Here is a 24795-nt window from a genome sequence, read left to right as displayed (position 1 = left end):
CAAAACTATATACACTGAAAGAAAGAAAAATATATTACATATTGGAACCAAAACCCAACACAAACTTGAATATTTGGCCCTTAACCATGTTTACAAATGAGCCCCAAATGAGCCCCATCTTAATACATTAAAAACAAATAAATGTACAGTCCTTGGCAATGTACAGACTCAGTGAGGGCAACCTGGCCATGGAACATGGAAGCCGATAGCAGACCTGCCTGCCTAGAGAAGCCAGGCAGTGCTGATGAAACAGAGCTGCATTTCCTCACAAGTGCAGTCATAATTCGCCTTATTCACCCGGCGACCAGAACGAGGCTAAAGGATACACTTGCCATTACACCTCAGTCCAACAGATGGTGGTGGTAATGCTCTCCGTTTGCAAACTGCCAAAAAAAAGCTCAACGAAAAAGAAGAAGGGTTCATTGGCCTCCAAAAAGAGAGAAGGGAATGCTTCACTGGGTCATGTATCCAAGTAGTAAAAAAGGGTGCTCATCAAAAAAACTTCGGCGTCCAAACTGCCATGAAAAGATAAAAACAACTTTTGAGGCACTCCTTACTAAAGTTAAAAAGCCTTTATTAAACTCTAGTTTAATAAAGGCTTTTTAACTTTAGTAAGGAGTGCCTCAAAAGTTGGGTTCACTGGCCTGTTCTTCTTCAGTGAGTTTTTTTAGCAGTTTGCAAACGGAGTGCATTACCACCATGAAAAATATGTATCGGCATTATAATTAATTTTACTATTATTGATAATCATGTTGTTACATATCATTAACATTAACATTATTACTGCTGTTTATCTTACTCCTCTTAATGCTTTGCCAATATTGTACAATGCACAGTCATGCCAATAATGCTCACTGAATTGAATTAAATTGAGTGGCTTTAATATCCATGTGTATGTAGATATGTGATCATCACCAAAGCACTTTATGTGTGATGGTATTTACCAAAGATTCTAGAACAGAGCTCCGCTCTAGAATCTTTGGTATTTACCTTCCAAGAGGTTACTGTAATCAGGTCTCTTTCTGTCCGTCTGTCCGTGTGTGTGTGTGTGTGTGTGTGTGTGTGTGTGTGTGTGTGTGTGTGTGTGTGTGTGTGTGTGTTTCACAGTATCCATGAAGCATTGCACATACATTCATAATAGGTTGCAAAATAGGGATATTCTCTTCACAAATAATCCTAAAAATTGATGTCAATCTACATAATTAAGGGTTGATTGTCGATGAGCATGAGACTGTTCAGATGTGCTCATGCTCGACCTGTGCGTGAGTATTGCTGCCATGGCAATTTCAAATCTTAAACATCTCGCCCATTGTAACTGCCATTGTTAATGCAGCAGAGCAATTATGGTTCGAGACCAGTGGGCCACGGTGCCCTTGAGCAAGGCACCTAACCCCTCACTGCTCCCCGAGCGCCGCTGTGGTTGCAGGCAGCTCACTGCGCCGGGATTAGTGTGTGCTTCACCTCACTGTGTGCTGTGTTTCACTAATTCACGGATTGGGTTAAATGCAGAGACCAAATTTCCCTCACGGGATCAAAAGAGTATATATACTATACTTATACTATACTAACTCTGACAACCTTCAATCAGTTGCTCATATTGTAAATGGTTGTAATATGTACAAATGACTCTACACAGCACACCATGACCATATTGTTGATCTTATTGCCAGTTCTGTTCAAGACATTTTTCCAAAAAATATGCTTATGTACAAACACTCACACGTAGGCCTAATACCAGACTATTTCAACCATAGACTGTATAGAACTATACATACAGTACAGTACTATATATACATATGATTTCAACAGCTCTGATTATGTGTTCTGTGACATCCCTAACACCCCTGATGTTGTGCTATTGGATACAGATAGAAAGGAGGTGTTAGTCCTTGAAATAGTTTGTGTCTATGATCTGTATATAGATATAGCCTTTTTGAAAAAAATAATACTATATACCAACCCCTCCTTGCAAAGATCAGTAACCTAGGCTATGCATGTAAGTTCGTGGCATTGATATTTGGCAGCCTGGGACATGTCCACAAACTGACTCAGTGGATTAAGACTAATCAAAAGGAAAGTCTAAACAGCTGGCAAAATTCTGCTCCATATCAGTTGTGATGGGCAGTCTTTCTGTGTGGCGTAGGCAATGTTTTACCCTTGAATGTCAAAGCTGTATCATCTCTGAGAATATTTGAATCCTTTCTGTAAAGAAATTTGATTGGCGGATTCAAATGAAAAAAAACAAATGTGTGTATCCACTGACTTAACTAAAAAAGCTACTGGTCCCGATTTACTTCAAATTTTCAGACGAAGGTAGAGGATCACCATTTCCTGATTCTCTGATATGATCACCTGGACCTTGATGCTGGAATTTGGTTTCACTTTTTCTAACATTGTGAGATGGGCTGAGGTTGGCAGTTGCCTGATTGGTCTTGTTTCTGTTGTGTTGGGCGGAGGTGGGCTGGGGTATGCAAGTTGTTGTCATACATTTTACAGCAATGTATTTACCAATACACACTATGGTATGCCACTCTGAGACGGGCTGGCTGGATACCGTGTGCAGGTAAATGTCACATTAATGCTGGTATAAACCTCTCCCAGCAGAGGTAGGTAGCGAGTTGAGTGAGATAATGGAGGTGGTTATCTAAGAGACACAGACTGATGACGAGAGAGAGAGAGTATCAGTTTATTACACTTGAGCACTGAAGCACAGATCCATCTGTGGGCAGACTTTGGACTTTCATGATGATCAACCATTAACTAGACCATAAAGTCATCATATCATAAAGGGCCTTTCTTTTATGTGTAAACACACTTACCCAGAAACCTATAGCAAGTCTGAAACTACTGGATAAGCTGGTTTTTTCTTCAGTGATCAGGATACAATATTATCAACCTGTTGAGGAGTGAATTATTTTCCTGATTCCTTCTAAAATTCTACGCAAACGATCTATAGTTTCAGTGTTCTTTAAACAGTTCATGGGAAAAATATCTGAAGGATTGTCACATCATAGTGCGGAACTCTCGGTTCGTAAACATTCTAATCACATAGAACTATTTGTGATCGTAGGCTACTCCTCAACTGATTAAGAGGTCTACCAAAACCATGACATGAAACATATGGGTGGGGTAGAACTACCTGCTGTTTGTTTTCAGTATGACGTGTATTCCAATTTTCTGTTTATTATGGCTGTCTCTTTGAAATCTTCAAGTGATGACACTTTTTCGTGACGATGAAAATAAGTGTTTGCTCATGTTTGCTCATGTCTTTTGAATTAGCTGTTAAAAAATATTGCACCAGGACTGGACATAAATAAATAAAACCTAGCGAGTGACATCAAGATAGCAACATAGGAAAAAACACCTAATAAGGGGGGCAGACACTTTATTGCAGTCCCTCTCATAGACCTCCTTGCCAAGGTCAATTCAGTTTCTTTTTAATATGATGCAATCTTAGTGACCCACTCTCTGTCACCATCATTCAGTTTCACTCTGGAAATAATCAGTCAGCAATCAATCACAATTTCGAGCACATACATTTTTTTTGTCACATTCAGCAATCATCTCCTCACGATTTGCTAGCTGCCTATTCCAAGAGTAAATTATAAACTGTACATTATTTACTGTAGGACAAAAGTGTCTGCTAATAATTCAGGACCTACAATACTTGAAGATGCAGACAGCGATTGAGCAGGAAGTCACGTTTGTTTATGTTTTAAGATCTGTAATGTTGTTCTGTTTATGTTTGCCAAATACATTTACCAATGCAACATCAAAGTTTCACCTTTTTAACATATATCATTTTATACCATATGATATGAATCATTGCCTCTTTTCCACAGAACAAACACATACAGTATGCACAAAAACATATACATGGTGTTTCATATCCTCTCATGTGCCCCCACCGCTGAATGGCCCGAAGATGATGTCAGGTGACCAATAGTTTCACACCCTTCTTCATCACTGACTTTGTCATCATGACCTAATTAGGAAAGGGGCCTTTGGGTGTGGACCAAGTTTATGACCCCCAGGAAAGAGTAAAGTCCTGCTGCTTCACAGAGACACATCACACAGTGAGCACTGCGTATATCCTCAGTACTGCCTCCGCTTGCACTGACCAGACAACAAGGCTTCAACAAAGAGCTTCCTTCTACTTGACAGATATTTTAGAGGATTTTTGGCTTTTTTTCTCTCCAAGTTTGAGAGTGCACTACAACTACAACTTTACCAGATTTTGTTGTTTCATTGTAACCATGTCGACGGCGTTAGAGGCAGTTGGCTTCTTCATGAGTGTGGCCAGTTGGCTGATCGTTGGGACTGCTTTGGGCAACGACTACTGGAAGGTGTCCTCTTTCTCCGGGAGTGTGATCATTTCCAATCGGCAGTATGAGAACCTGTGGCATTCCTGTGCCGAGGACAGCTCTGGTGTGGCAAACTGTCGTGACTTTGAGTCTATGTTGGCACTGCCAGGTAAGAGCCAGAAGTGGGTCACCTGAACACTTAAATCTGAAATTGAGCTCACAAAAGATGTTAATTAATTAATGAGAAGCATTAAGCTAAGCTTTAAAATACATTTTGATTAAAAAATAAGAACATTTTTCTATTTGACCTATTTAAGATTTGGTTTTGAAGGGCATTGCCAGCTTTCAGTTTCAAAGTGTAAAGATTATTAGCTGGGACTGAAGACTGTTTGCCAAAGGCGGGCATTATCTCTTGAACATTCATTAACGGTTTTCGCCGCCATTTTGTGCATTAGACTATAGGTTATGACATGGATTTTATGATAAACATCGGAACATGTGCAAATTAAATACTAAAATATTGAACCTTATGAGGTTAAAGCGTATTTTATTAGGATAAACCCTTGTCATTTACAATATATCAAAAATAGTAGCCTATGGGAAAGAGCTAATATGGCCAAGAATAGTTCAAGTGTTTCTGTCCTATTTTTCTTTTTTATTCAGATCATTCACAGTAATTATTGTAAATTTGTTTTGTGTTGTATGCTTTATTGGTCTTTATTGAGGCAGACACTGACTTTTACCAATAAATGAAAATAAAAATCCTAAAATCAATCTTACCTTATTTTAGACTTCCTCTATCATCTCAACTAAAACCATCAGTAACTGCTAATATTGGAGTTACTTTCTCCATCAGTTACCATATAAACAGTATTTTTAAAAAAAAAACCTTTAGCTTTATACGATTAAATGCAAATATAGCCAATAGACAACCATTTGACTTTGAATCCCACTTCTATTCTTTGCAGCATCAGCCAGTAAAATACCTGCCACCACACTCTAAAAAACTAAATGAATTTAAGACAGTGTTTTCCAATGTCTGATCAACACTTGATATGACTTTTTTTAAAGTTTGGGTTTACTAATTGTGTCTGTGGTGCATATCCTTTCTCAGGTCATATCCAGGCGTGCCGAGCTCTTATGGTGGTCTCCCTATTGCTGGCCCTGGTTTCCATCATTCTGTCTGTCATGGGGCTGAAGTGCATCAAGCTGGGCAGCACCACTGAGCAGGGCAAGGCCAAGATCGCTGCCACCGGGGGTATCCTCTTCGTGTTGTCAGGTGGGTTCCAAACTGACCACACCTGGCTGGCCCACAGAGTGTTAGGTGTCAAGGAAAGGAGAGCGAGGTTCCCTGGCCACCTGGGATCGATCTCAATATTTGAATTTGCTTTCCTGCAGGGGTGTGCGATATGGTGGCAGTCAGCTGGTATGCCGCTCGTGTTGTTGAGGACTGGAACAACCCATTCTATGGAGGCATCAAGTGAGTAGTGTACACTTAAGAAGAGACATACATGCACACTTGATCGGTCATAATGTCGCACGCATTTAAATTTTGTAATTGTAAATTACACAAGAATTTGCATCAACCTTGTCCGCTGACTGTTTGCGTGTTTGGTGGCAGGTTTGAGCCAGGTGCAGGTCTGTATATTGGCTGGGCTGGAGGCATCCTGGCCATAATTGGAGGAGCCATTATGTGCTGCGCCTGCAAGAGAGTATCTGGAGGAGCTGGAGGAGGAGGGTGGGTCTCTTTGTTACAGAAACAGTGCTTTCAATACTTAACACTTAATGATACTTCATCCCTATCTAGCTATGGCATTTGGAAATTTGTTTGGAAGTTTTTACATTTGGATTTCCAAATCTCACTTTCCTAAATGTGTCTTCACAGAGGCTACCCTGCAGCAAAGATCTACAAGTCAGCCGCTGCGTCTGAATCTGGAACCAGAACAAACTATGTCTGAGGCGTTACAATGACATTCACATGACTTCCTCTGTTGTTTATTTGTTTGCAAATGTCAACTACTTCCATTCTCTCATGCTTTGAGAAATTCCTCCAATGTAAAGGTTGCAAAAAGGAAGGCCACTAATCCATGGACATCTTGGATATGATCTGTATTGCTTTGGAATCGTATTGTCTTAAAAGTGCATGTTAATGGAACAGTTGTTTTTTTATTGTAGTAAATCTGTGTTTTTTAAACATTGTATTGTATTTCTGACCACAATTCTAACTAATTTTCAACTGGTTTAAACAAAACAAAAAAATAATAATTAAATAAAATATTGTAATACATGTTGTGTCGTACGTCTAAATGAACAACACTTTCAGACAAATAAACTGATTAGCATGCACATGCAGTACAATCTGTGTGGATTATGAGAAGCAACTGAGAGCTATGCATGAATAGACCATTAATTCCTACTGACATAATGTTATGACATTCCTCTAGTGTCCCATAATCCTCCAGCAGACCTCCCACACTGCTGACGGTGGGAGGAAAGGATTACAACTTGACACATTCATAATTCTATATATATTTTATGTCTGTCTGTCTTTCTCTCTGTCTGGCTGTCTGTCTGTCTTTTCTTATATGTGTCTGGGCATCTATAGATTTATATTGAATAGTCTATCATTGGATCTGTGTATCTGCACATCAATCTGTTCATCAAAATGGCTCTAGAAATAGAACAGACAAAGAGTATATAAACACATTTATAAGTGTGTATATATATACTCTTTTGATCCCGTGAGGGAAATTTGGTCTCTGCATTTAACCCAATCGGTGAATTAGTGAAACACAAACAGCACACAGTGAGGTGAAGCACACACTAACCCCGGTGCAGTGAGCTGCCTGCTACAACAGCGGCGCTCGGGGAGCAGTGAGGGGTTAGGTGCCTTGCTCAAGAGCACTTCAGCCGCGGCCCACTGGTCAGGGGCTCGAACCAGCAACTCTCCAGTTACAAGTCCAGAGTGCTAACCAGTGGGCCACGGCTGCCCCAAGGGTAATCAGAAGGTTCATGTTTGGCTTGTCCTGGTTGTGAATTATAGTGTGTTCTCCCAGGACAGTGAAGCCCAAATATCCTCTAGTGTTTGAAAATAAGCAGCCTATTCCACTGCTATGGAGATTTGATCATGTGAAATTCCCTTTACCTATCTGTATCATTCATACAGCAGTTTTGCGTACAGAATCCTGTGTTCCACCTCTCCCTCTTTCTCACATTCTGTTGGGTGTCAGACCTTGAGTCCCTTAACCTTACTTAGGACTGTATGCATACTGAGCCTTTCCATCCCATCACATGCACCAGCCGAGGGGACACATGTGTGCATGCGATGCCTGTTGCTGCTGGCGTAGGGCAGCAGGCGCTTGGGGAGAATGTGGCGGCGTGGAACATGAGGGCAGCTCACCACTGGGCCCGGCGCGTGACAGCTATGACTGCAGAGCATTTATCCGTGTGCTTGAGGGTCAGTAATCTCCTACTAGTGCTGAGTAAGAGGGAACCGTCTCAATCCGCTCAGCCAAATACAGCAGGCAGGCGACATTACGTGACAGTGACCTGCAGACCGTCTGGTGAGGGAAGGGTACCGTTGTGTCGTCTGAAGAAGGGGTCGACCCGATTGGTTAAAAGTGACAGTTGGGCAAGCCGGGTACAAATAGCAGGGGGCACCTCTGTTCCTGTCCACACCTCTCACAGTTGGTCCTCCTCTAACTCAGGTCAGTGGGATTGTGCCTCAGTAACAATGCAGTGATTGATGCCATACTCAGGACCCTTGGAAGTCTTTGGGTTCTTAAATGGCTCTACCTTATGTACAGGCCATGGGTAGCTGAAGTGTCTGGAGCAGGATGGCTTCTGCCTTTAACAACATGAAACTGAATGTGTAGTTTTATTTCTCTTTTAGACTTCAGACCCTCCAGTTCACCAAAATGAGCTCCAGCCATGTCATCTTCAAGAAGATTTCCAAGGACAAGTCGGTTGGTATTCTTGACTGGCTATTGATTCTTAAGAAGAGTGGTTTATGTTTTGAAATATTGGCATGTGAGATAGACCTATACGCTAAACATTATTGAATCTTTTGGTGTCTTTTGTAAATAGGTTGGCGTGTACATGGGGAAGAGGGACTTTGTTGATCGCATTGACTCCATAGAAGTTGTGGGTGAGTTAAAAAACTCATTCCATCACGGATAAGTACATCAACAAATGTCATCCGATTTTTGTTAAATCAGAAGATTGTTAAAATTGTCATGAGAAAAAAATTGCTTAAATATATATATTTTCACCTTCTCCAGTATGTAGGGTCAGTCCATTGAGGTATGTTAACCTGGCTGTTCTCATCTTCCCCAACTAGATGGTGTTATTCTGGTTGATCCTGAGGTGCTGCAGGGCAAGAAAGGTTTGTGCTTTTCACTCACATTAACCATTTCTGCCATCTTAACCATGCTTGACTTGGTTCTTTTCAGTTTTTACACTGAATTTAATCCTGACAACACAATGTAATGCAATAGAATGTGAGCATAGCAGTCACTCCTTTACCATGTTACTCTTTACGAGACAAGTGTCCTCACACATAAATACTGACCATTTTTCTCTCTGGCGCCCCTCAGTGTTCGTCACTCTGTCCTGCACTTTCCGCTATGGCCGGGATGACATGGATGTGATGGGGATAGCGTTCCGCCGGGACATCTTCATATCCACACGTCAGGTGTACCCGGCCCTGCAGGACAAGGAGCAGATGATACTGACCAAGGTGCAAAACAGGATCCTAAAAAAACTCGGGGATAACGCCTACCCCTTCTTCTTTGAGGTAAGCACAGTAAATAATCTTATGAACAAAGTTTATTTTACTATGCATATCGACTAATGCTTCATGCTCACATATTAATTTAACTTAATGAAGGGGAACAGTTTGAATAAAACATTCTTTCCATGAAACTCTAAGCCTGTATATTTCATGTTTCATTTATGTTTTTATTGTGTTTGTTTACAGTTTCCTGATAATCTACCCTGCTCAGTTGGATTGCAGCCTTCTCCCAAAGATGTTGGGAAGGTAAGAGCAGGAGTAATCACCACAGACATTTCTCTACCTTGTATGGGAAATAAATGCTTAGGTTTTTGCTGGATAACTTTCTACTTATAACTGTAGTGTTTAAAGTTAAATATCTGATAAAACTTTAACCTCAGCACGACAATGGCATTAACATGTATATTAACCTGTATATTAACATTATGTGCCTACATGAACCCTTCTGCTCAATGTTGATTTCCCCCCTATCAGCACTGTGCAGTAGAGTTTGAGGTGAAAGCCTTCAGTGCCGAGAACCAGGATGCCAAAGTCCGGAAAAGGTCAGTAAAGAGACAAAGACCCAAACCTCTTCAGTCGCTCTTTGTCCCCAGGGGGCCGTAGACTCGGCTCTTCTGACCCAGCTCTCTCAAGCCGTTGCCCTCTGCTTCCTCTTTCACAGGAGCACAGTCACTCTGGCTATCCGTAAGGTGCAGTACGCCCCAGAGCAGGACGGTCCAGCGCCCTCGGTGTCCACCACCCGGGACTTTGTCATGTCGGACAAACCTCTTCACCTGGAGGCCAGCCTGGACAAACAGGTAAGTGGCTCCTCCTGCAGTAATGAGTGTCAAATCCACAGCTATTATTCAAACAGTCTTTGAAAGAGTTTACTGACCTTTCAGCTTCATTATTATTATATTATATTATATTATTCAGGTTCATAAAGACAATACAAACACAGAATAATTTTGCTGTTGCAATAAAACATCATAACAGATGCAATATCCCTATGTAATCTTGCAAACTCTTTTCAAAGATGTGGTAGCAAGATGTAGGTGGGCGTAATGGGAAAAAAATGATTGGACCTACAGAAAAGAAATGTGGTTAGAGAGGTGGTTAGAGACTGTATTGAATTGGATTGAATAGAAAAATGTGATCACATCTCTAATTAATGTCACCATCTTGCCAACAGACGTACTATCATGGACAGCCAATAAATGTCCGTGTGAAAATCAACAACACCTCCAATAAAAATGTGAGGAATGTTATTATTTCAGGTAAAAAGAGGCTGCATGTCTAATTCTGATTGCAATCATAGCCAGAATTTAATTTGTCAGAATGTCAGAATTGTTTATGTCTGTTGTCTGTAGTGGACCAGATTGCCACTGTGGTGCTTTACTCCAATGACAACTATGTGAAGTCAGTTGCTATTGAGGACAGTGGGTATGTATGTGCAGTATGACTTATAATAAGTCATTAGTAATGCATTATGCATTATAGCTGTTAAAGAAGTCAAAGCTCCAGTAGTTAAGAGCGATTCTATACATATATGTGATGTTTTAAGTTTTCAAATGTGAATACAGCGAAATGTGCACAGAGAAGTTTGAAATAGATGCAGTTCATAAAAGTGAAAAATACAACAGTTAGTAACTTGAGTGTGCTGTCCCTCATGTTTCTGATGTCTTGGTTTGTGGACCTGTTCAGAGACTCAGTGGATGCTGGTGGCAGCCTGGAAAAGGTCTATAGGCTGCTTCCTCTGCTGGCTCACAACCGCGAGCGGCGGGGCATTGCTCTGGACGGCAAGCTGAAGCACGAGGACACCAACCTGGCCTCCTCCAGCTAGTGAGTGTGCAGTTCAGTCACGCCCGAATCCTCCAGCGCGTCACAGCACTGCCCAGACACACCCAGAGGCCAGCACAGGGCCAACAGCAGACACACCCTCCATGGAGTCAGCATTCCTCCATGAATGAGTGAGAGGCAAAAGGCAATACCTAGGAACAGAGACATGGATATACCACCTATATGAATAGACCTATATATTACATATGGTGAGGTGCAAGAGATGTTTATCAGTGTTTTATGTGAAAATGACACCGCAAACAAGGCCTCTGTACATGGAATACTGGATTGTTGTTTTGGCTTCTATACAAACAGCTCCAGGGCTCTTGTTTTGTCTCTTGACAGGTTTAGTGAGTTCAGTTGAGTATCATTGGATGTTGTGTGCTAATTTGTAAAACTAGCCCAGGGCTGTTTGACTATCCACAGGGCACCTTGCAGGTGTTGTGTGTTCAGTAACAGACTGTTGTGTCTCTTCCTGCAGTTTTAAACCGGGAGTGCTGAAAGAGGTGCTGGGCATTCTGGTGTCCTATCGAATTATGGTAAAGCTCATCATTGGAGGGTAGGTTCACTATGGTTGGTTTAGTCAGACAGACTAGCATTATATTACCTGTGTATGTATGTGTCTGTGAGTGTGATTGATTGCTTGTGGTATCTGTGTGCTGGTGTACTTTTATCGATTTTCCTGACAAATAATGTCATTTTAATTTCATTATCTTTAACAGGATGTTGGGGTCCAGGTGAGTTTTTTTCTATTTTTTGGCATGGTGGTACGGTTGCTTTGTAGAATCATTATTTTAAAGGTTAGATTTCTGTGTGATTTCTGTGTGACTTTAATATTTACATTGACTGTGTTTTGTCATTTTTTTTTAGTGAGGTTGGGGTAGAGCTTCCATTTCAGTTGATGCACCCAAAACCTGATGCAGGTGTGTGTGTGTGTGTGTGTGTGTGTGTGTGTGTGTGTGTGTGTGTGTCTGTAACTGCCTATGTCTGTGTCTGTTCTTGCTGGTATGCATGTTCATACTGAAAGTATGTGTGACAACAAATATTTGTGCTGAAGAGTTTCATTTTACATGTCATTTACTTTTTCCCCTCATGCGCCCTGAAGTGAAAGATAGGTAGGTAGTTGTTTGTGAAAGGATGTTCTCTCTTTTCATGAGATACATTCACTGTTGCATAGACACATCCTTAGCAGACAATGAGATATTGTATAATCTGTTGGGCCCCTGAGAGAAGCTCTATGTTAACTATCATTTTATTGCCTGGGCCCTGATCTACCTGTGCTTGAACTCTTCTCTATAATCCTTCTCACACTCCTTTAGTTAGCTTTAATATGAGCTTATCTTCTCACTCATCTAAACAACTGACTGACCACTTTTGTGCTTGCTCTGATCTCCTGTTTCCCCTCTCCAATGCACAGTGAGGCGGAGGAGGAAATGGTGTTTGAGGAGTTCAAACGCACTTATCTGAAGGGCATGGTTGAGGACGAGGAGCAGGCCAACGTGGAGGAGGAGGCATCCTAGACTGGGACGTGCAGGAGACATCTGTGATGAGCGAGCGAAGGCAACCTGGGTCAGAGCCGTGCTGAAATGTCTCAGGTGGTCACTGTGACATACTGAAAGGCATATCCTGGAATATTTACACCTGCTTCTCTGTTGATTGTAGATGTTGTTGTGCACCTTGTGTGTTGGCATTGAGTGACCACCAGGGGTCATTGTAAAAAAAGAACTGTCCTGCTATCAACCTAATTCTTTGTATCTGTTCTTGTACTTGGAATGCAAATAAAGTGGATTTATGTGTAGGCAGTAGATGATAGGTATTTGTCAAACTAGAGATTTGGCATATTAGGTTAATATGGCTATTCATCATATTGTTCATATATTGGTGGGCAGTTCATATCACAGAAAGAACACCTCAATAAAGACACTCAGGACTTGGTATAATCTTCTTTAGTGGTTTATTTCAGAAAGTTTGTACACAATGTATACACTCTATACACAATGGCACAATAGTAAAACAAAACAAAAGAAACTACTGTACAGTACATTTCAATTTCATTTGTTTCTTTCATTCTCACTTTCCACACAGACTTCCTCTTCCACTTCCTCCAGACTGTACACTGCATATTTTCTCATGTATTTAAACTTGCATTCTAATATTTAATTTGACCAAACTTCAAAGTGAAAGCCAAACTTTCCTTTCCAATTTCTTCACGATATCACAACTGCAACTTACTGCTTTAATGTGTACTGTTGTGATACATTATCTATGTTCTACATTAAGAACACAATTCTACCACACTCAGTTCTGAAAGGACATTACTGGAATAAGAGGTCACTCAGAGGATTATACATAGCATGTCCAAATCAAACACATTCTGCTTCATTTGGAACAGCACTGCTAGGTGCTATGGGTAGCCAAACTACACTAATCAACACAAGGGTAGTAAAATGCCCTTCTATTGTAAGCCTCTCTGTAATGCACTTATTTATTAAAAGAGTGGATCTGGATTTTTGGTCTAAGATGTAAGGTCTACACAGGTATCAAATTGTAGATCAGTCAGTAGACAGAAGCCTATAGAGTTGATGTGCTGGGTTGTCAGTTTGCAGGTGCTGTGGAGTGGACTGGTGTTGTGTGATGTTGTGTTGTGTGGTGAACTGTGCAGTTCTGTTTTTCATGTTCAGTTGAAGCATATCACATTAATTGCATGAAACAAATGTAAGATATTTATATGACAATTATCTAATTGTAATGAGCTTTGTGGTGAACACACCTTTAAATGGCCTGTAAAATAATATTATTTATCTGAGCAGTCTAACAACATATTATTTGGTCAGGTCTGCTTGTATTTCTACATGGCATTGTACAGGCTGGTATATGATGGTGATGTTTGGTTGTGTGTCTAGGGGATTGGGGTGGGCATAGGGGTGGTCGGGACTTCCAACTCTCCCCATGAGTAGGTCCCTTTGATTAGTGGCATAAACTCTCTGAAGAGTGGCAGCTCGCATGAATCGGGATAGAGCAGGAAGCCGGAGAAGGTGCTGCTGGACTCTGAGCTTGAGTACATGCCATTGGTGTTTATGTCCTTGACTTGCAGCCACACCATATCTCCCGAAGTCAGGTGTAGTATCACCTGCTGAGCGACAGTGCCCAAGTCAGTGGGTTCGGTGGACTTCACAATAGGCCGGAAGTTATGGAAGAGACCGACCTTCAGCACTTTGCCAAAGACCTGCAGGTTGTAGCTGAAGACATAGGTGCCATTGGTGGGAGCTATGTAGATCCCCACTGTGGGGTCGTAATTCCCTGGGTAGTTGTAGATGACCTGGGCGAAGACCACCGGCATGTCAGGTAGTGGGTAGTTTCTGATCAGAGCTGCTGAGAAAGCTGATCGGAAGACTGGCGTGCACGGACCGGGCACTCCGGTCATGCCAATGTCACCCTTATCCCCCTTCTTGCCATCGCTCCCTGAGACACCTGGAGGACCCATCGTGCCCTTGTCACCCTTGGTCCCGGCCGTACCAGGCAGTCCATCAGCTCCGTCTGCCCCGTCTGTGCAGTTGCACTCACCCTTCGCCCCCTGGTCTCCCTTAAGCCCCTCAGCCCCGGGGACCCCTGGCAGCCCCGCGTCACCTGGGTCCCCCTTCAGTCCTTTTAGACCCTGTGGGCCCGCCATCCCAGGAAGGCCCCTGGCCCCTACGCTGCCGGGAAGTCCCGCCTCTCCCGGTGGGCCTGGGATGGAATCGCAGCTTGCTGGACAGACGCCTGTGTCACCCTGAGGCCCTTGTGCACCCGGAGGGCCATCTGACCCTTGGTCGCCCTTATCACCTGGAACACAGAGGTGGAGTGAGAGGGACAGGTGAGCAGATAGACACTGTGATATGAGTCATACACTCTAGTGTGTGAGTTTCCAGCTCACCCTTGAAGCCTTGAGATCCTTTGCTGCCAGTGAATCCCACGTCTCCCTTCTCTCCTTTCATGCCCTCATCTCCTTTCTGACCTAACAGAAAGAAAGGAGGTGGCTGAATCATTATAATGCAGACAGAAGAATCGAAAAAGACTCACATTTCCCTCTTCAAAACATATTGTCCTAATGAGAGGCTGTGTTGCCTACCTTTTGGTCCCTGACGACCAACAAATCCTGGTCGACCTCTGAACCCAGTCAAGCCTCGTCTCCCCGGACTTCCAGGTGGCCCTAACGTGAGAGGGACCATATGTTAATGATAAAACTACTGTGCAATACACAACATACAAAGCTCTATATGTGCTGTATACAGATATGTGACAATTCCTCTGGGACTGAAGATGTGAATGGGCGATCAGAAGTGTGAAATAAAATCACAATTTGAACTAATGCAATAAGCAAATCATGAAGGCCTCATTAATTATTCAGCTCACAGTTGATTGTTTTGTTACTTTCTGTAATAAGATGAATGTACAAACATTTTAAAAAGCACCACACACAGCAGTAAAATGAATGTACTACAAAAAAGGTCAATAGAAGTTCCAAAAGAAGTAATATTTCAGTCATTTTTCAATGCATTACATAGTAAATATTGAACTGAAGCTTAACTTTCAAAAATTATATTGCAAATCAAATCGCAATCGCAATCGCAATCGCAATCGCAATCACAATCGCAATCACAATCGCAATCGCAATATCTGTCATAAAAATTGCAATTAGCTATTTTTCTCAAATCGACCCGTCCTAATCTGAAATGATAAGAATTGTACTGGAAGAGTGAGTTTTGTGATAGGTGATAAGAATTGTACTGGAAGTGTGAGTTTTGAACTCTGGCGTGTACCTGGTAGACCCCTGTCTCCCCTGTCGCCTTTGGGGCCCATGTTGTTGCCCTTGCACAGTGTACACATGCAGAACCAGGGGACCTCGTTCATAGATGCAGGCACTGGCGCCTCCAGGAGCATCTCACAGTAGGACGTGTCCGGCCCCAACGGCGCCCCGTCCAGTGTCAGGTTACCTGCTCGGCTGTCCTTGGTCCTGTTCCACCTTGGTGGAGTGTGGTGGCCAGGCTCGATTGGCATGGGGTCAAATGGCATTGGGTCCATTGGCATGGGGTAGCCACCTGACTGCTTGGCTTGGCCCTCCCATGCCATTGGGTCACCATCAAATGGTTGCATGGGGAAGCCACTAGAATCCATCGTGTAGTCATCCATGGTCATGGAATCACTGTCGGATGGCATTGGGTAGGCATCGGGTGGCATAAAAAAGTTACCGGGTGACGAATGTCCCCGAGGAACGGGTCCTTCTGGAGAGCCGATAGGTGGAGGAGACGGAACATCTGGAAGTCTGTATATCATCCCTGAAGAGACGGGGAGCAAAGAGAAGAGTCCGAACAAAGCCCACATCCTCTGTAGAATGATGAAGAGAGAGAGAGAGAGAGAGAGAGAGAGAGAGAGAGAGAGAGAGAGAGAGAGAGAGAGAGAGAGAGTTTAGTATGGATTCCTGGGAGCTGAAAAAGGAGGCCTTTACAAACTATGATGACAATAATGAGATTGGAGGGCTAAACTTTGAATCCCTATCAGACACTCTTACTAATTAATCTGAAAGGATTTTCTAGGATGGTGTTCAAGATTTTTATCAGGACATTATTTGACAAAGTTCAAGTAATTGAACCAATAAGTAATTTTGCAAAATGTTAGTGAGTTAATACATTCAATTTCCCCCTGCATTTTTACATCAGCTATTTTTCATCAGCCTTCGTACTCTGCTTAAACATTTCTAACAAACTAACAAACATTTCTAACAAACTGCCAGTGTTTGATAAACTAACAAACACTGGCAGAGGAAGTAAACAACCATAGCAAAGATTATGTCTATCATTGCTTTTCCATTATAAAATATGCTTTTATATTCACGGATGAAAGGTTCCAGCAGGCAAATTCATGTGATAAATCACTGATTAGTCAAACCAGTGTTCTGCATGGTGCATTTGTTAAATCGGTCCATGCAATCTATCCTTTCCTTATCAAGCATCACAGTGTTGACAGGTCAGTTGACAACAATGAACCAGAAAGAGATCAGTCTTCACAATAACTTCATATCAATCATCCATACAGTGACTAATAAACCAATTACCAAAATTATTGATGATAATTGAATTACTATACAATCTTTCCAGCATTACACAAATCAAACCAGAACACACTGCCTGTCAGTTGTGTCAATCAAACCCATGATTGGTAGGTGATTCTGAATCTCACTTACTGTCGCAATGGAGCTGTGAGCCATCATCAAGATGAAATGTGAAGTGAAGCACAGGACAAAATCATTGATGAATTTATAAGCTCCACCTGACAATGTCAAAAAAGAAGGGGAAAAAAACATGTTTGCAACCTGACCATCTCTATGTAGGTCCGAACACAATGTGGATGGGACGGGTATGATATCACATTGTGCCTGACACAGAATATCAAAGGCAGTCTAGTAAGGTGATCTCAATAGCATTGACCAAATCATTGAAAATAAAAGCTAAGAATTAAAGTCCTATCCCTCCTTCGGCCTCCTCCTAGAGTGCTGATATGTATGTAGATAAAGGCCTCAGACTGGAAGTGAATCCTGTGGAGATGGACAGTGTTGTAGTTGTACTCTGGAGAAAACAATCCCTGCTGAGTGGCCTACTTAGGCTCATGTGTTTGTCCCAGACAGGACCCGGTATGAAATAGGCTGCCAACACCCTGCTATGTGGCCCTCACCTCGCCACCATTGCTCCGCTTGTTTGCTAAGGGTCACCAGGTCTGTTGTAGAGCCCTCAAGGATTGTCATATATCTTGATTTTAGTTTAAACACCTGTGACTCCTCATGTCAAATGCAAGTGATGCTAATCCTTTAGTACTTAAATCAAGAAACATTACTGCGCCTGAAGTTATCAGGGACTTTCAAAGCAACTACATCTTATAATCTATTTTCAAATCTTAAACAGCCTGGCACCCATCTGAATTCATTCTCAGTGTCTGACAACTTTAAGCCTTGAATTTACATCTTACAGAATTCCCACCTCTAATTCCCAGGGCCCCTGTCAGAGACCTCTCAGATTAGCCACCCCTTTAGAGGCCTGATCCACGAGGGACCTGCGGCACGTCAGTTACCAAGAAGCACAGAAGTTATCCTGGAACTGGCAAAGCTCTGTTGTTACCAAACCCTCACCGACTAACCCCTGACCAATTCAGCCAAAACTGCTGAGGGCCCATGGGCACGGGACAGCCTTTCCTGACGGCCAGGCCTGCCTTACGCTCTCTGCCCCCATCTGTGCAACCTGAGTCTGCACTTTTCATCCGCCCTGACAATGGAATCAAACAGGAGACACCCGAGCCCACACAACGGAGTGAGAGCCCAGCCCTAATGAGTGTCCTCGTTTCCACACCCGCAGACAAATGGAGACAAGTCCTCAAGTGGCACGTCTCATCCTGTTCCCCTGCTCCTCCGCTGCTTCTTTGTGTGCTCCCTCATCCCTCCACTGAAGGGAGATGGAGGAGTAAGTACATGCCCTGCGTACCAGCTTTTCTATCCTAGTGTTTACTGGGGTCTCCAGATGAATAGACGTTTAAATTTGAGCAGGCCGGGTGATTTATGTTACATTGTGACAACCCTGTCTCCTTTAAAAGAACAAGCAGCCGCTCTTGTTTCCACACAACAGGATGAGTTAATGCTTTCTGAGAGGACAGAGTCAGTGGAAGATTAAATGTCCTTCCTTTGTCCTCTGAATAACTAAGCACCACTTAAAAATGTTACTAAGTTGGAATAATTGGTGGTCCAGTGTGGTTGTACTTTGCCTCTCTTTCTAGGTGTTTCCATGAGTCTAAAGCTAAAAAAAAACCCAAAGGGGCCCAACAAAGTCACAGTAAGAGGAAACCATACAAGGGGAGACCTTGAACTTGGCCAGTGGTCAGTCTAGGAGAGTAGAATAATGAGGAAAAGAGGGCTTAGGGTATGTAAGAGGGTGAGAACAACAGCATAGCAGAAGCAGATGTGTTATGGACAACTGGAGGGCCTCCATCAACTTTATTTCATAGGACAACATAAAGTGAAGCCAGATACACCACAGGATGTCATCTGAAATGAAGAGACATTTGCCATTCAAAGACCCATGTCAGGAATACCATAATGAGGAAAATATTTTACAGAATATAAATCAGAGTTACCTGTACGGTATTCAAGAAATTCTGTTCGTATTTTCTTTATGAAAAACATAAAGACTTTGAAAAGTGGCAATTTCTCAAACATTCCCTGCAATGTAGGTGATATTACTTTTGTTTTTAGTGCAAATGCCAATACTTTTGTATCCCTAGTTTTCTATTGTTAATTTGACTTTATGTTTTTATGTTTTCACTAAGGGGTGTGTTCACTGAATTGTTTTTAAAGCTAAACCAACAGTACAATCTCGGCAGATTTTTTAAGACAACTGCAATGAACAACAAGGGGGAGAAAACCAAGCAAACTATGGGTGACTGCGCGTGAAATTGTGAAACACCTTTATCAGGACATGGTGTTTAGTCTGACATTTATTCTATTTTTGTTAATTATTTAATTAACTACTCTATTAATCAGTTTGCTGCATTTTAGTATCCTAATGATCCGTGTCAAAGGAGGTTAGATGATTTCTCTAGGTGACATTTGATTAATTTGGATAACTGTCAATATTTTACAAACTGCATTTGTTCAGGGGCCTCAACGTGAGTGGGGGTTTGCACATTACGAGAACAGGAGCAGACAGACTGTGGACTTTAAGTCAACATCTGAAGTTAGTCATTAACGCTGTTTAAACATCACATCTGTCATCCACAACCTTCCTTTATTCTCAAAATGTAAGTAGAAAGATACTTCTGCCATATAAATTATATTTTTGACTTGCCAATAGTGAGTGACTAAGTATAATTCTGGTTTCATGTACTGGTCTTCTGGAATCAGGTTCGCTGTAACTGTTGTTATATGAACGTTGCAGTGTTTGTTGCAATTTCACAGACTAATGTTATGTGGATTAGATTGATACGCAGCTCAGCTGAGGCAAGGTACTGGATAGTCCACCTTCATACCACTTGCACGCTCTGCATCTAGTGCCCGGCAATAAACTCAGTAACCTGGTAAGATCAACAGTTTTTTTAACAGTCAATTTTGAGGGATGATCTTTAAAACAGTAATAAACGTTTGTATTGAATGTATGTCCATCACAAAATGTTGACTAGGAATAGACTAAAGTGTGTTGACAAATGCTCTGATGTGTTTGGAATCTGATGTGTATACAGGCTCTGTAGCCATCATGTGGCGACCCTTGCTCTGCTTGTGTCTTCTTGTGCTGTGGTCTGTGAGTGCGTATAGCAGATCAGGTAAGCCAGGAATTATGTAGGGTTTATCTACAAGTGCATTATTGTGGAGGGGGGGGGGGGTCCTATCAACATCTATCGTTAGACATGGCAGAAATGCTTATATGCTAATGTGTGCTGAAATTTCTAAACAATCAAATAGTATCTATCTGCTGCTCATTTCTCACGGAGTCTTTGAAATAGTCTTTTACAGTGGACCACAGGCACATTCACTTCTGCGCTCCAAACGGGCTAATAGCGTGTTCGAGGAGCTCAGACCCCCATCGAAAGAACGTGAATGTGTCGAAGAGATCTGTGACTTTGAGGAGGCCAGAGAGATCTTCCTGACCCGAGAGGCAACGGTGTGTTCATCTGTACAGAAATAGCCATTATTCATTGGTAGTGAGCAGCCCAAGATCAGAGAGAACAACTGCTTGCTTTTCCTTTATTGGCTATTTGGCAAAACAACAGAATCTGGAGGTAGAGCCAGTGTGTGAATTCAGCTGACTCAGTGCAGTGACATGATGCCTTTTTACTTTGCACATGCAAGTATTGCTTTTCCACACACAACTACTTCAAACCACTTTAACCAACGGTTAAAAGAGGCTCCAAAACAGTAGCACTTCCTCAAGTATAGTAGTACTTCTACTCTCTGTCCTTTAAATATGTATCCAAATGCTGCCATTCCTTCTCATTCAAATCATGTGGCCATAATGGAAATATCTCTTTTCAGCTGGAGTTTTGGACTGTGTACACAGGTTGGTAAAGTCTTTGTATTTACTGAAATATACATAGGCACCACACTGACTCTGTATTTTGCAAGTCTTCTTGTCTGTTTTCAGATGGTAACCAGTGTGAGCCCAATCCATGCATCAATGGAACATGCATGGACAAGTTCCAGTCCTTTGAATGCCTCTGTCATCCTGGTTATGAGGGGAGATACTGTAATCAGCGTAAGCTACATGGTCATAGATTTATCTTGTGGCTGTCTGATCTTCAATGAGTGTTGCCGAACATACATGACTTACATCTGAACTACCCTGTTTTAGCCAGCACAGCCTCTAACTGCTCTCTGAAAAATGGCGATTGTGACCATGAGTGTAATTTGAGGTCTGATGGCCTGGTCCGCACTTGTAGCTGTCTCCCAGGATTCAGTCTTCATGAAAATTCCAGAACCTGTAGTCCTATCAGTAAGCCTATCTCCTCATGTCCCTGCATGATTTTAGTTCCTGCCTATTATACCACAACAACGTCAGGCATATTTCCCTCTCTCTCTGTCTCCCTGTCTTGTACATATTTTGTGTTTCATAGATAACCATGCCTGCGGAAGGATTTTGATACACAAGTCCGCATTCAATACAGGGCCTATGGAAGGAATAATGCCATGGGTAACCGGGGGAGAAGCAGGCATGAGGGGAGAGAGTCCCTGGCAGGTACAGCACTGTCTAGTCCTGACCTCCCAATCAATCAAATATAGCATACTATAGCTATAACAACTATACCAAAAATGGCTATTGAGAGCAGCAGTCTGTGAAATTGATGGGAATTATGATTTTTTTTGCTTTACATGGTTGTCACACTTGATGTTTTGTCACATCCATTCCCATGTCATAGGCTCTTTTACTCAGTTCGTCTGGGAAATTTCACTGTGGGGGAGTTCTAATAGACAAGAGCTGGGTCCTCACTGCTGCTCATTGTCTGGAACACCATACTCGCTTCAGTGTCAGATTAGGTATGATGACCTTCTTGACCATTCCTCCTCACAATGTTGCTGTTACCTTCCTTTCCCATCACCATTGCCCATCCCTCCTTGGCTGTAGTCACTTTGTGAGTGTGAGTGCGACTGTGTTTGTGGAATTACTCTTTCAGCTGAAGGACTGACTGCCTGGTGTGTCCACAGGTGACTATGTGCGCAGCAAGAAGGAGGATTCAGAGGTCACTGTGCCGGTGGCAGACATTATTCCACATCCGAATTACGACCGCATATCAGTAGACAATGACATTGGACTACTGCGCCTGGCAGAACCAGTGAAATACTCCACCTACATCCTACCAGCCTGCTTGCCGAGTCGAGGGCTAGCCGAAGGGGTGCTTCACCGCAACGGTACAGTCACCATTGTAACAGGCTGGGGAAAGGTGAACGAGACAGACTGGCGTTACAGTAAGGCCCTCAACTTCATCAAAATCCCACTGGTGGACCACGCCGTATGCCAGCAAACGATGATAAACAATGTGAGCGAAAACGTGCTGTGTGCCGGTGTGTTGGGCGAAATACAGGACGCCTGTGAGGGGGACAGCGGTGGGCCAATGATGGTGGAGTATCGCAAGACCTGGTTTCTGATTGGTTTGGTGTCTTGGGGGGAAGGCTGTGGTCACAAAGACAAACTTGGCATTTACACTAAAGTATCTAACTACATAAAGTGGATAGATAGAGTTCGTGCAAAGTATGAGTAGGCATGCTTCACATCTCTTGCTGTCATCAGAAACAGCATAAAATGTAATAAAAATAAGAGTCCCATTATTGAAAGAGATTTGGTTTTGGTATATGTTTTTAATGACAATAGCCCTTAATGGCTTGTGTTATTGTTATTGTGTTGTTGTAAAGCAATTTCAGTTGTAAGTAATGACTTATTGACTATTTAAATGTAAACATTCCGTAATCAACCCAGTAATTTTGTAGCCTGGCCACGCCAACCTAGATGTCCTTTTAGGGAGATACTGGTCTGGAACAACATAGTTTACTAACGTTTCCATTGGTCGGCAGATGATCTGCCCAATTGGCGAGGAGAGGGGATGATGCTATAGTTTCTAAATCGAAAGTGGCTGTGGTAAATGGTAGTAGTAGCAACGTCTACAAACATAAAAAAATTCAGTCAGAAGAATGTGTAGCCTACTTTTATTTACAACAAAGGTATGCCCACATACATTGTTTCCTGAGGGCCAATGCTATTTATTATCAGTTTGTAAAGTTCAGGCTAGGTAGGAAATAACACTGTGAATCCCTGATCAATGTGATTGGTTAGGCTGGACCAAGGATTTCAAAATTAAGCTATATATATGCCCATCATCATGCTAGTGATGGAAAGGTCTCCCAATGAGTGTGAGTGACCAGACTCTATAACCAGACACAAAGTCCAGACTAGTAATTTTGTCTGGGTTTAAAACTTTTGTTTCAATACAGGTGAATCCCTAAAAAGTTGCAACAAAAGCTATAATGGGATTACATTAACCGCTAGGTTCCACTTAATTTATACTGTGATGACTGTCACCTCCATGGAAGCAGTCACTCAGCAGACAGTTGGAGGTAGTGCTTGGGTTTTATGCATTTGCATTGGTGTGAAATTAATTTAAAAAAATGCCCTACCGTCCTACCAAATAAAAACAAATTGTGATAGTCATCAGCATGTACATTAACAATGATTGTACAAGCATGTACAAGGTTTGGTGTAAAGTCCAACAGGTACAGTAAGTATTTTAAATAAGGATAGTTTGGTGGTTTTCGAGAGGTCTTACTGGGTGTGACAACCAGGGATGTAGTGGTAAAATAAGAGGTGGGTAAACTATGTGGCAAGGTGGACTGCGCCATGCGGTATCAGATTTTTAGAAAAGCCATTCAGAACATGTTTGATGATGGTGAAGGTTCTTGTCCAATGTTTATAACAATACAAGTGGTATTAAGTGGTTCCTAGAGAGTTGATTGTGGATAATACAGTGTGATTTTTAAATGTTAACAGTTGTAATTGGTGAATAAACTATTTTGAGAGGTGGATAAACTCTAAAAAGAGATGGATAAACTCTATTTCTGAAATTTCAGAGGGGTAAACTAAATAGACAGACTGACAGACTAAATCAGGATGGAGGGATTCAAACTAAATCAGGATGGAGAGAGACAGATTAGGGGCAGCCGTGGCCTACTGGTTAACACTCCGGACTTGTAACCAGAGGGTTGCCGGTTTGAACCCCGACCTGTAGAAAGCAGCTGAAGTGCCCTTGAGCAAGGCACCTAACCCCTCGCTGCTCCCCGAGCGCCGCTGTTGTAGCAGGCAGCTCACTGCGCTGTGTGTGCTTCACCTCGCTGAGTGTGTTTCACTAATTCACAGATTGGGATAAATGCAGAGACCAGATTTCCCTCACGGGATCAAAAGAGTACTTATACTTACTAAATCAGGATAGAAGGAGACAGACTAAATCAGGATGGAGGGAGACAGACTAAATCAGGATGGAGGGTGGATGAGGGGGTTGCTGTCCTCTGACCTCCTGGTTTTATTTCCTGCTCATATTTCTCCAGCTGGGTCCAGAAACCTGGGTTTGGCTCCACCACTGAAAGGGCATTTTTCACATAATCATGGGGGAGAAAGATGGCATTATACTGTACAAGCCAGATACCTCCACAAACAAACACAGCAAATTGTGGTGGTCTTGGAAGGTGTTGGGGTATAAAATTAAACAAATACATTGCCTGAGACACATTCAACAAGACCAAGTGTATTTTGAAAGATGCTGTGAACATTGCGGTGAATCTGATCTACAAAACAGCACCCTTCCTACCTGAAAGGCCTCTGTTAAGGA

At 42.3% G+C, this 24795-nt stretch overlaps 4 protein-coding genes across 9 annotated transcripts; 3 read left to right on the top strand and 1 right to left on the bottom strand.

The window, feature by feature from the left end:
- The first annotated feature begins 4068 nt into the window (after positions 1 to 4068).
- On the top strand, positions 4069 to 6591 carry cldn15la (claudin 15-like a). The gene is made up of 5 exons (XM_048241578.1): positions 4069 to 4473; positions 5419 to 5583; positions 5703 to 5784; positions 5926 to 6042; positions 6190 to 6591. The coding sequence occupies exons 1-5, from the start codon at positions 4257 to 4259 to the stop codon at positions 6260 to 6262; spliced, it is 654 nt and encodes a 217-aa protein (XP_048097535.1). The 5' UTR covers positions 4069 to 4256; the 3' UTR covers positions 6263 to 6591.
- Positions 6592 to 7848: 1257 nt separating this feature from the next.
- Positions 7849 to 12873, top strand: saga (S-antigen; retina and pineal gland (arrestin) a). Of its 2 annotated transcripts, XM_048241499.1 has the most exons (16): positions 7849 to 8011; positions 8197 to 8269; positions 8391 to 8451; positions 8644 to 8688; positions 8900 to 9099; positions 9283 to 9342; positions 9571 to 9638; positions 9758 to 9893; positions 10268 to 10352; positions 10446 to 10518; positions 10780 to 10917; positions 11396 to 11473; positions 11637 to 11651; positions 11785 to 11837; positions 12020 to 12029; positions 12332 to 12873. In XM_048241499.1, exons 2-16 carry the CDS (start codon positions 8222 to 8224, stop codon positions 12432 to 12434), a joined length of 1173 nt encoding a protein of 390 aa, XP_048097456.1. In that variant the 5' UTR covers positions 7849 to 8011; positions 8197 to 8221; the 3' UTR covers positions 12435 to 12873. The 2 variants fall into 2 exon arrangements, with proteins under 2 accessions (XP_048097456.1, XP_048097466.1); XM_048241509.1 differs by lacking the exon at positions 12020 to 12029.
- LOC125293474 (collagen alpha-1(X) chain-like) lies at positions 12852 to 24683 on the bottom strand. Of its 3 annotated transcripts, none has more exons than XM_048241410.1 (6): positions 24387 to 24683; positions 17135 to 17220; positions 15714 to 16278; positions 15023 to 15103; positions 14828 to 14908; positions 12852 to 14736 (listed from the first exon to the last, which is right to left on the bottom strand). In XM_048241410.1, the coding sequence occupies exons 2-6, from the start codon at positions 17159 to 17161 to the stop codon at positions 13814 to 13816; spliced, it is 1677 nt and encodes a 558-aa protein (XP_048097367.1). In that variant the 5' UTR covers positions 17162 to 17220; positions 24387 to 24683; the 3' UTR covers positions 12852 to 13813. The 3 variants fall into 3 exon arrangements, with proteins under 3 accessions (XP_048097367.1, XP_048097359.1, XP_048097375.1); XM_048241402.1 differs by having other exon boundaries at positions 24481 to 24683; XM_048241418.1 differs by lacking the exon at positions 17135 to 17220.
- On the top strand, positions 19632 to 22757 carry proca (protein C (inactivator of coagulation factors Va and VIIIa), a). Of its 3 annotated transcripts, none has more exons than XM_048241442.1 (10): positions 19633 to 19731; positions 19909 to 20007; positions 20170 to 20250; positions 20431 to 20588; positions 20960 to 20984; positions 21069 to 21179; positions 21276 to 21416; positions 21538 to 21659; positions 21841 to 21958; positions 22127 to 22757. In XM_048241442.1, the coding sequence occupies exons 3-10, from the start codon at positions 20184 to 20186 to the stop codon at positions 22678 to 22680; spliced, it is 1296 nt and encodes a 431-aa protein (XP_048097399.1). In that variant the 5' UTR covers positions 19633 to 19731; positions 19909 to 20007; positions 20170 to 20183; the 3' UTR covers positions 22681 to 22757. The 3 variants fall into 3 exon arrangements, with proteins under 3 accessions (XP_048097416.1, XP_048097399.1, XP_048097408.1); XM_048241451.1 differs by having other exon boundaries at positions 19644 to 19731; positions 19889 to 20007; XM_048241459.1 differs by lacking the exon at positions 21276 to 21416 and having other exon boundaries at positions 19632 to 19731.
- Positions 24684 to 24795: the final 112 nt, after the last annotated feature.

This window comes from Alosa alosa, chromosome 1, assembly GCF_017589495.1.
Source record: "Alosa alosa isolate M-15738 ecotype Scorff River chromosome 1, AALO_Geno_1.1, whole genome shotgun sequence".
Lineage (NCBI taxonomy): Eukaryota > Metazoa > Chordata > Actinopteri > Clupeiformes > Clupeidae > Alosa > Alosa alosa.
This window is presented reverse-complemented; position numbering and strand designations above follow the sequence as displayed.

Excerpts from the sequence above, each read along its gene's own strand:
- cldn15la (XM_048241578.1), top strand. The coding sequence starts at position 4,257 with ATGTCGACGGCGTTAGAGGCAGTTGGCTTCTTCATGAGTGTGGCCAGT. Across the intron at positions 4,474-5,418 it reads GTCTATGTTGGCACTGCCAG|GTCATATCCAGGCGTGCCGA; the intron begins GTAAGAGCCAGA and ends ATCCTTTCTCAG. Across the intron at positions 5,584-5,702 it reads TATCCTCTTCGTGTTGTCAG|GGGTGTGCGATATGGTGGCA; the intron begins GTGGGTTCCAAA and ends GCTTTCCTGCAG.
- saga (XM_048241499.1), top strand. The coding sequence starts at position 8,222 with ATGAGCTCCAGCCATGTCATCTTCAAGAAGATTTCCAAGGACAAGTCG. Across the intron at positions 10,519-10,779 it reads GTTGCTATTGAGGACAGTGG|AGACTCAGTGGATGCTGGTG; the intron begins GTATGTATGTGC and ends GGACCTGTTCAG. Across the intron at positions 10,918-11,395 it reads AACCTGGCCTCCTCCAGCTA|TTTTAAACCGGGAGTGCTGA; the intron begins GTGAGTGTGCAG and ends CTCTTCCTGCAG.
- proca (XM_048241442.1), top strand. The coding sequence starts at position 20,184 with ATGTGGCGACCCTTGCTCTGCTTGTGTCTTCTTGTGCTGTGGTCTGTG. Across the intron at positions 20,251-20,430 it reads GAGTGCGTATAGCAGATCAG|TCTTTTACAGTGGACCACAG; the intron begins GTAAGCCAGGAA and ends TCTTTGAAATAG. Across the intron at positions 21,660-21,840 it reads GGGGAGAGAGTCCCTGGCAG|GCTCTTTTACTCAGTTCGTC; the intron begins GTACAGCACTGT and ends CCCATGTCATAG.
- LOC125293474 (XM_048241402.1), bottom strand. The coding sequence starts at position 24,682 with ATGTATTTGTTTAATTTTATACCCCAACACCTTCCAAGACCACCACAA. Across the intron at positions 17,221-24,480 it reads GCAGGAAATAAAACCAGGAG|GTGGAGCTTATAAATTCATC; the intron begins GTCAGAGGACAG and ends TGACATTGTCAG. Across the intron at positions 14,737-14,827 it reads AGGATCTCAAGGCTTCAAGG|GTGATAAGGGCGACCAAGGG; the intron begins GTGAGCTGGAAA and ends TCTGTGTTCCAG.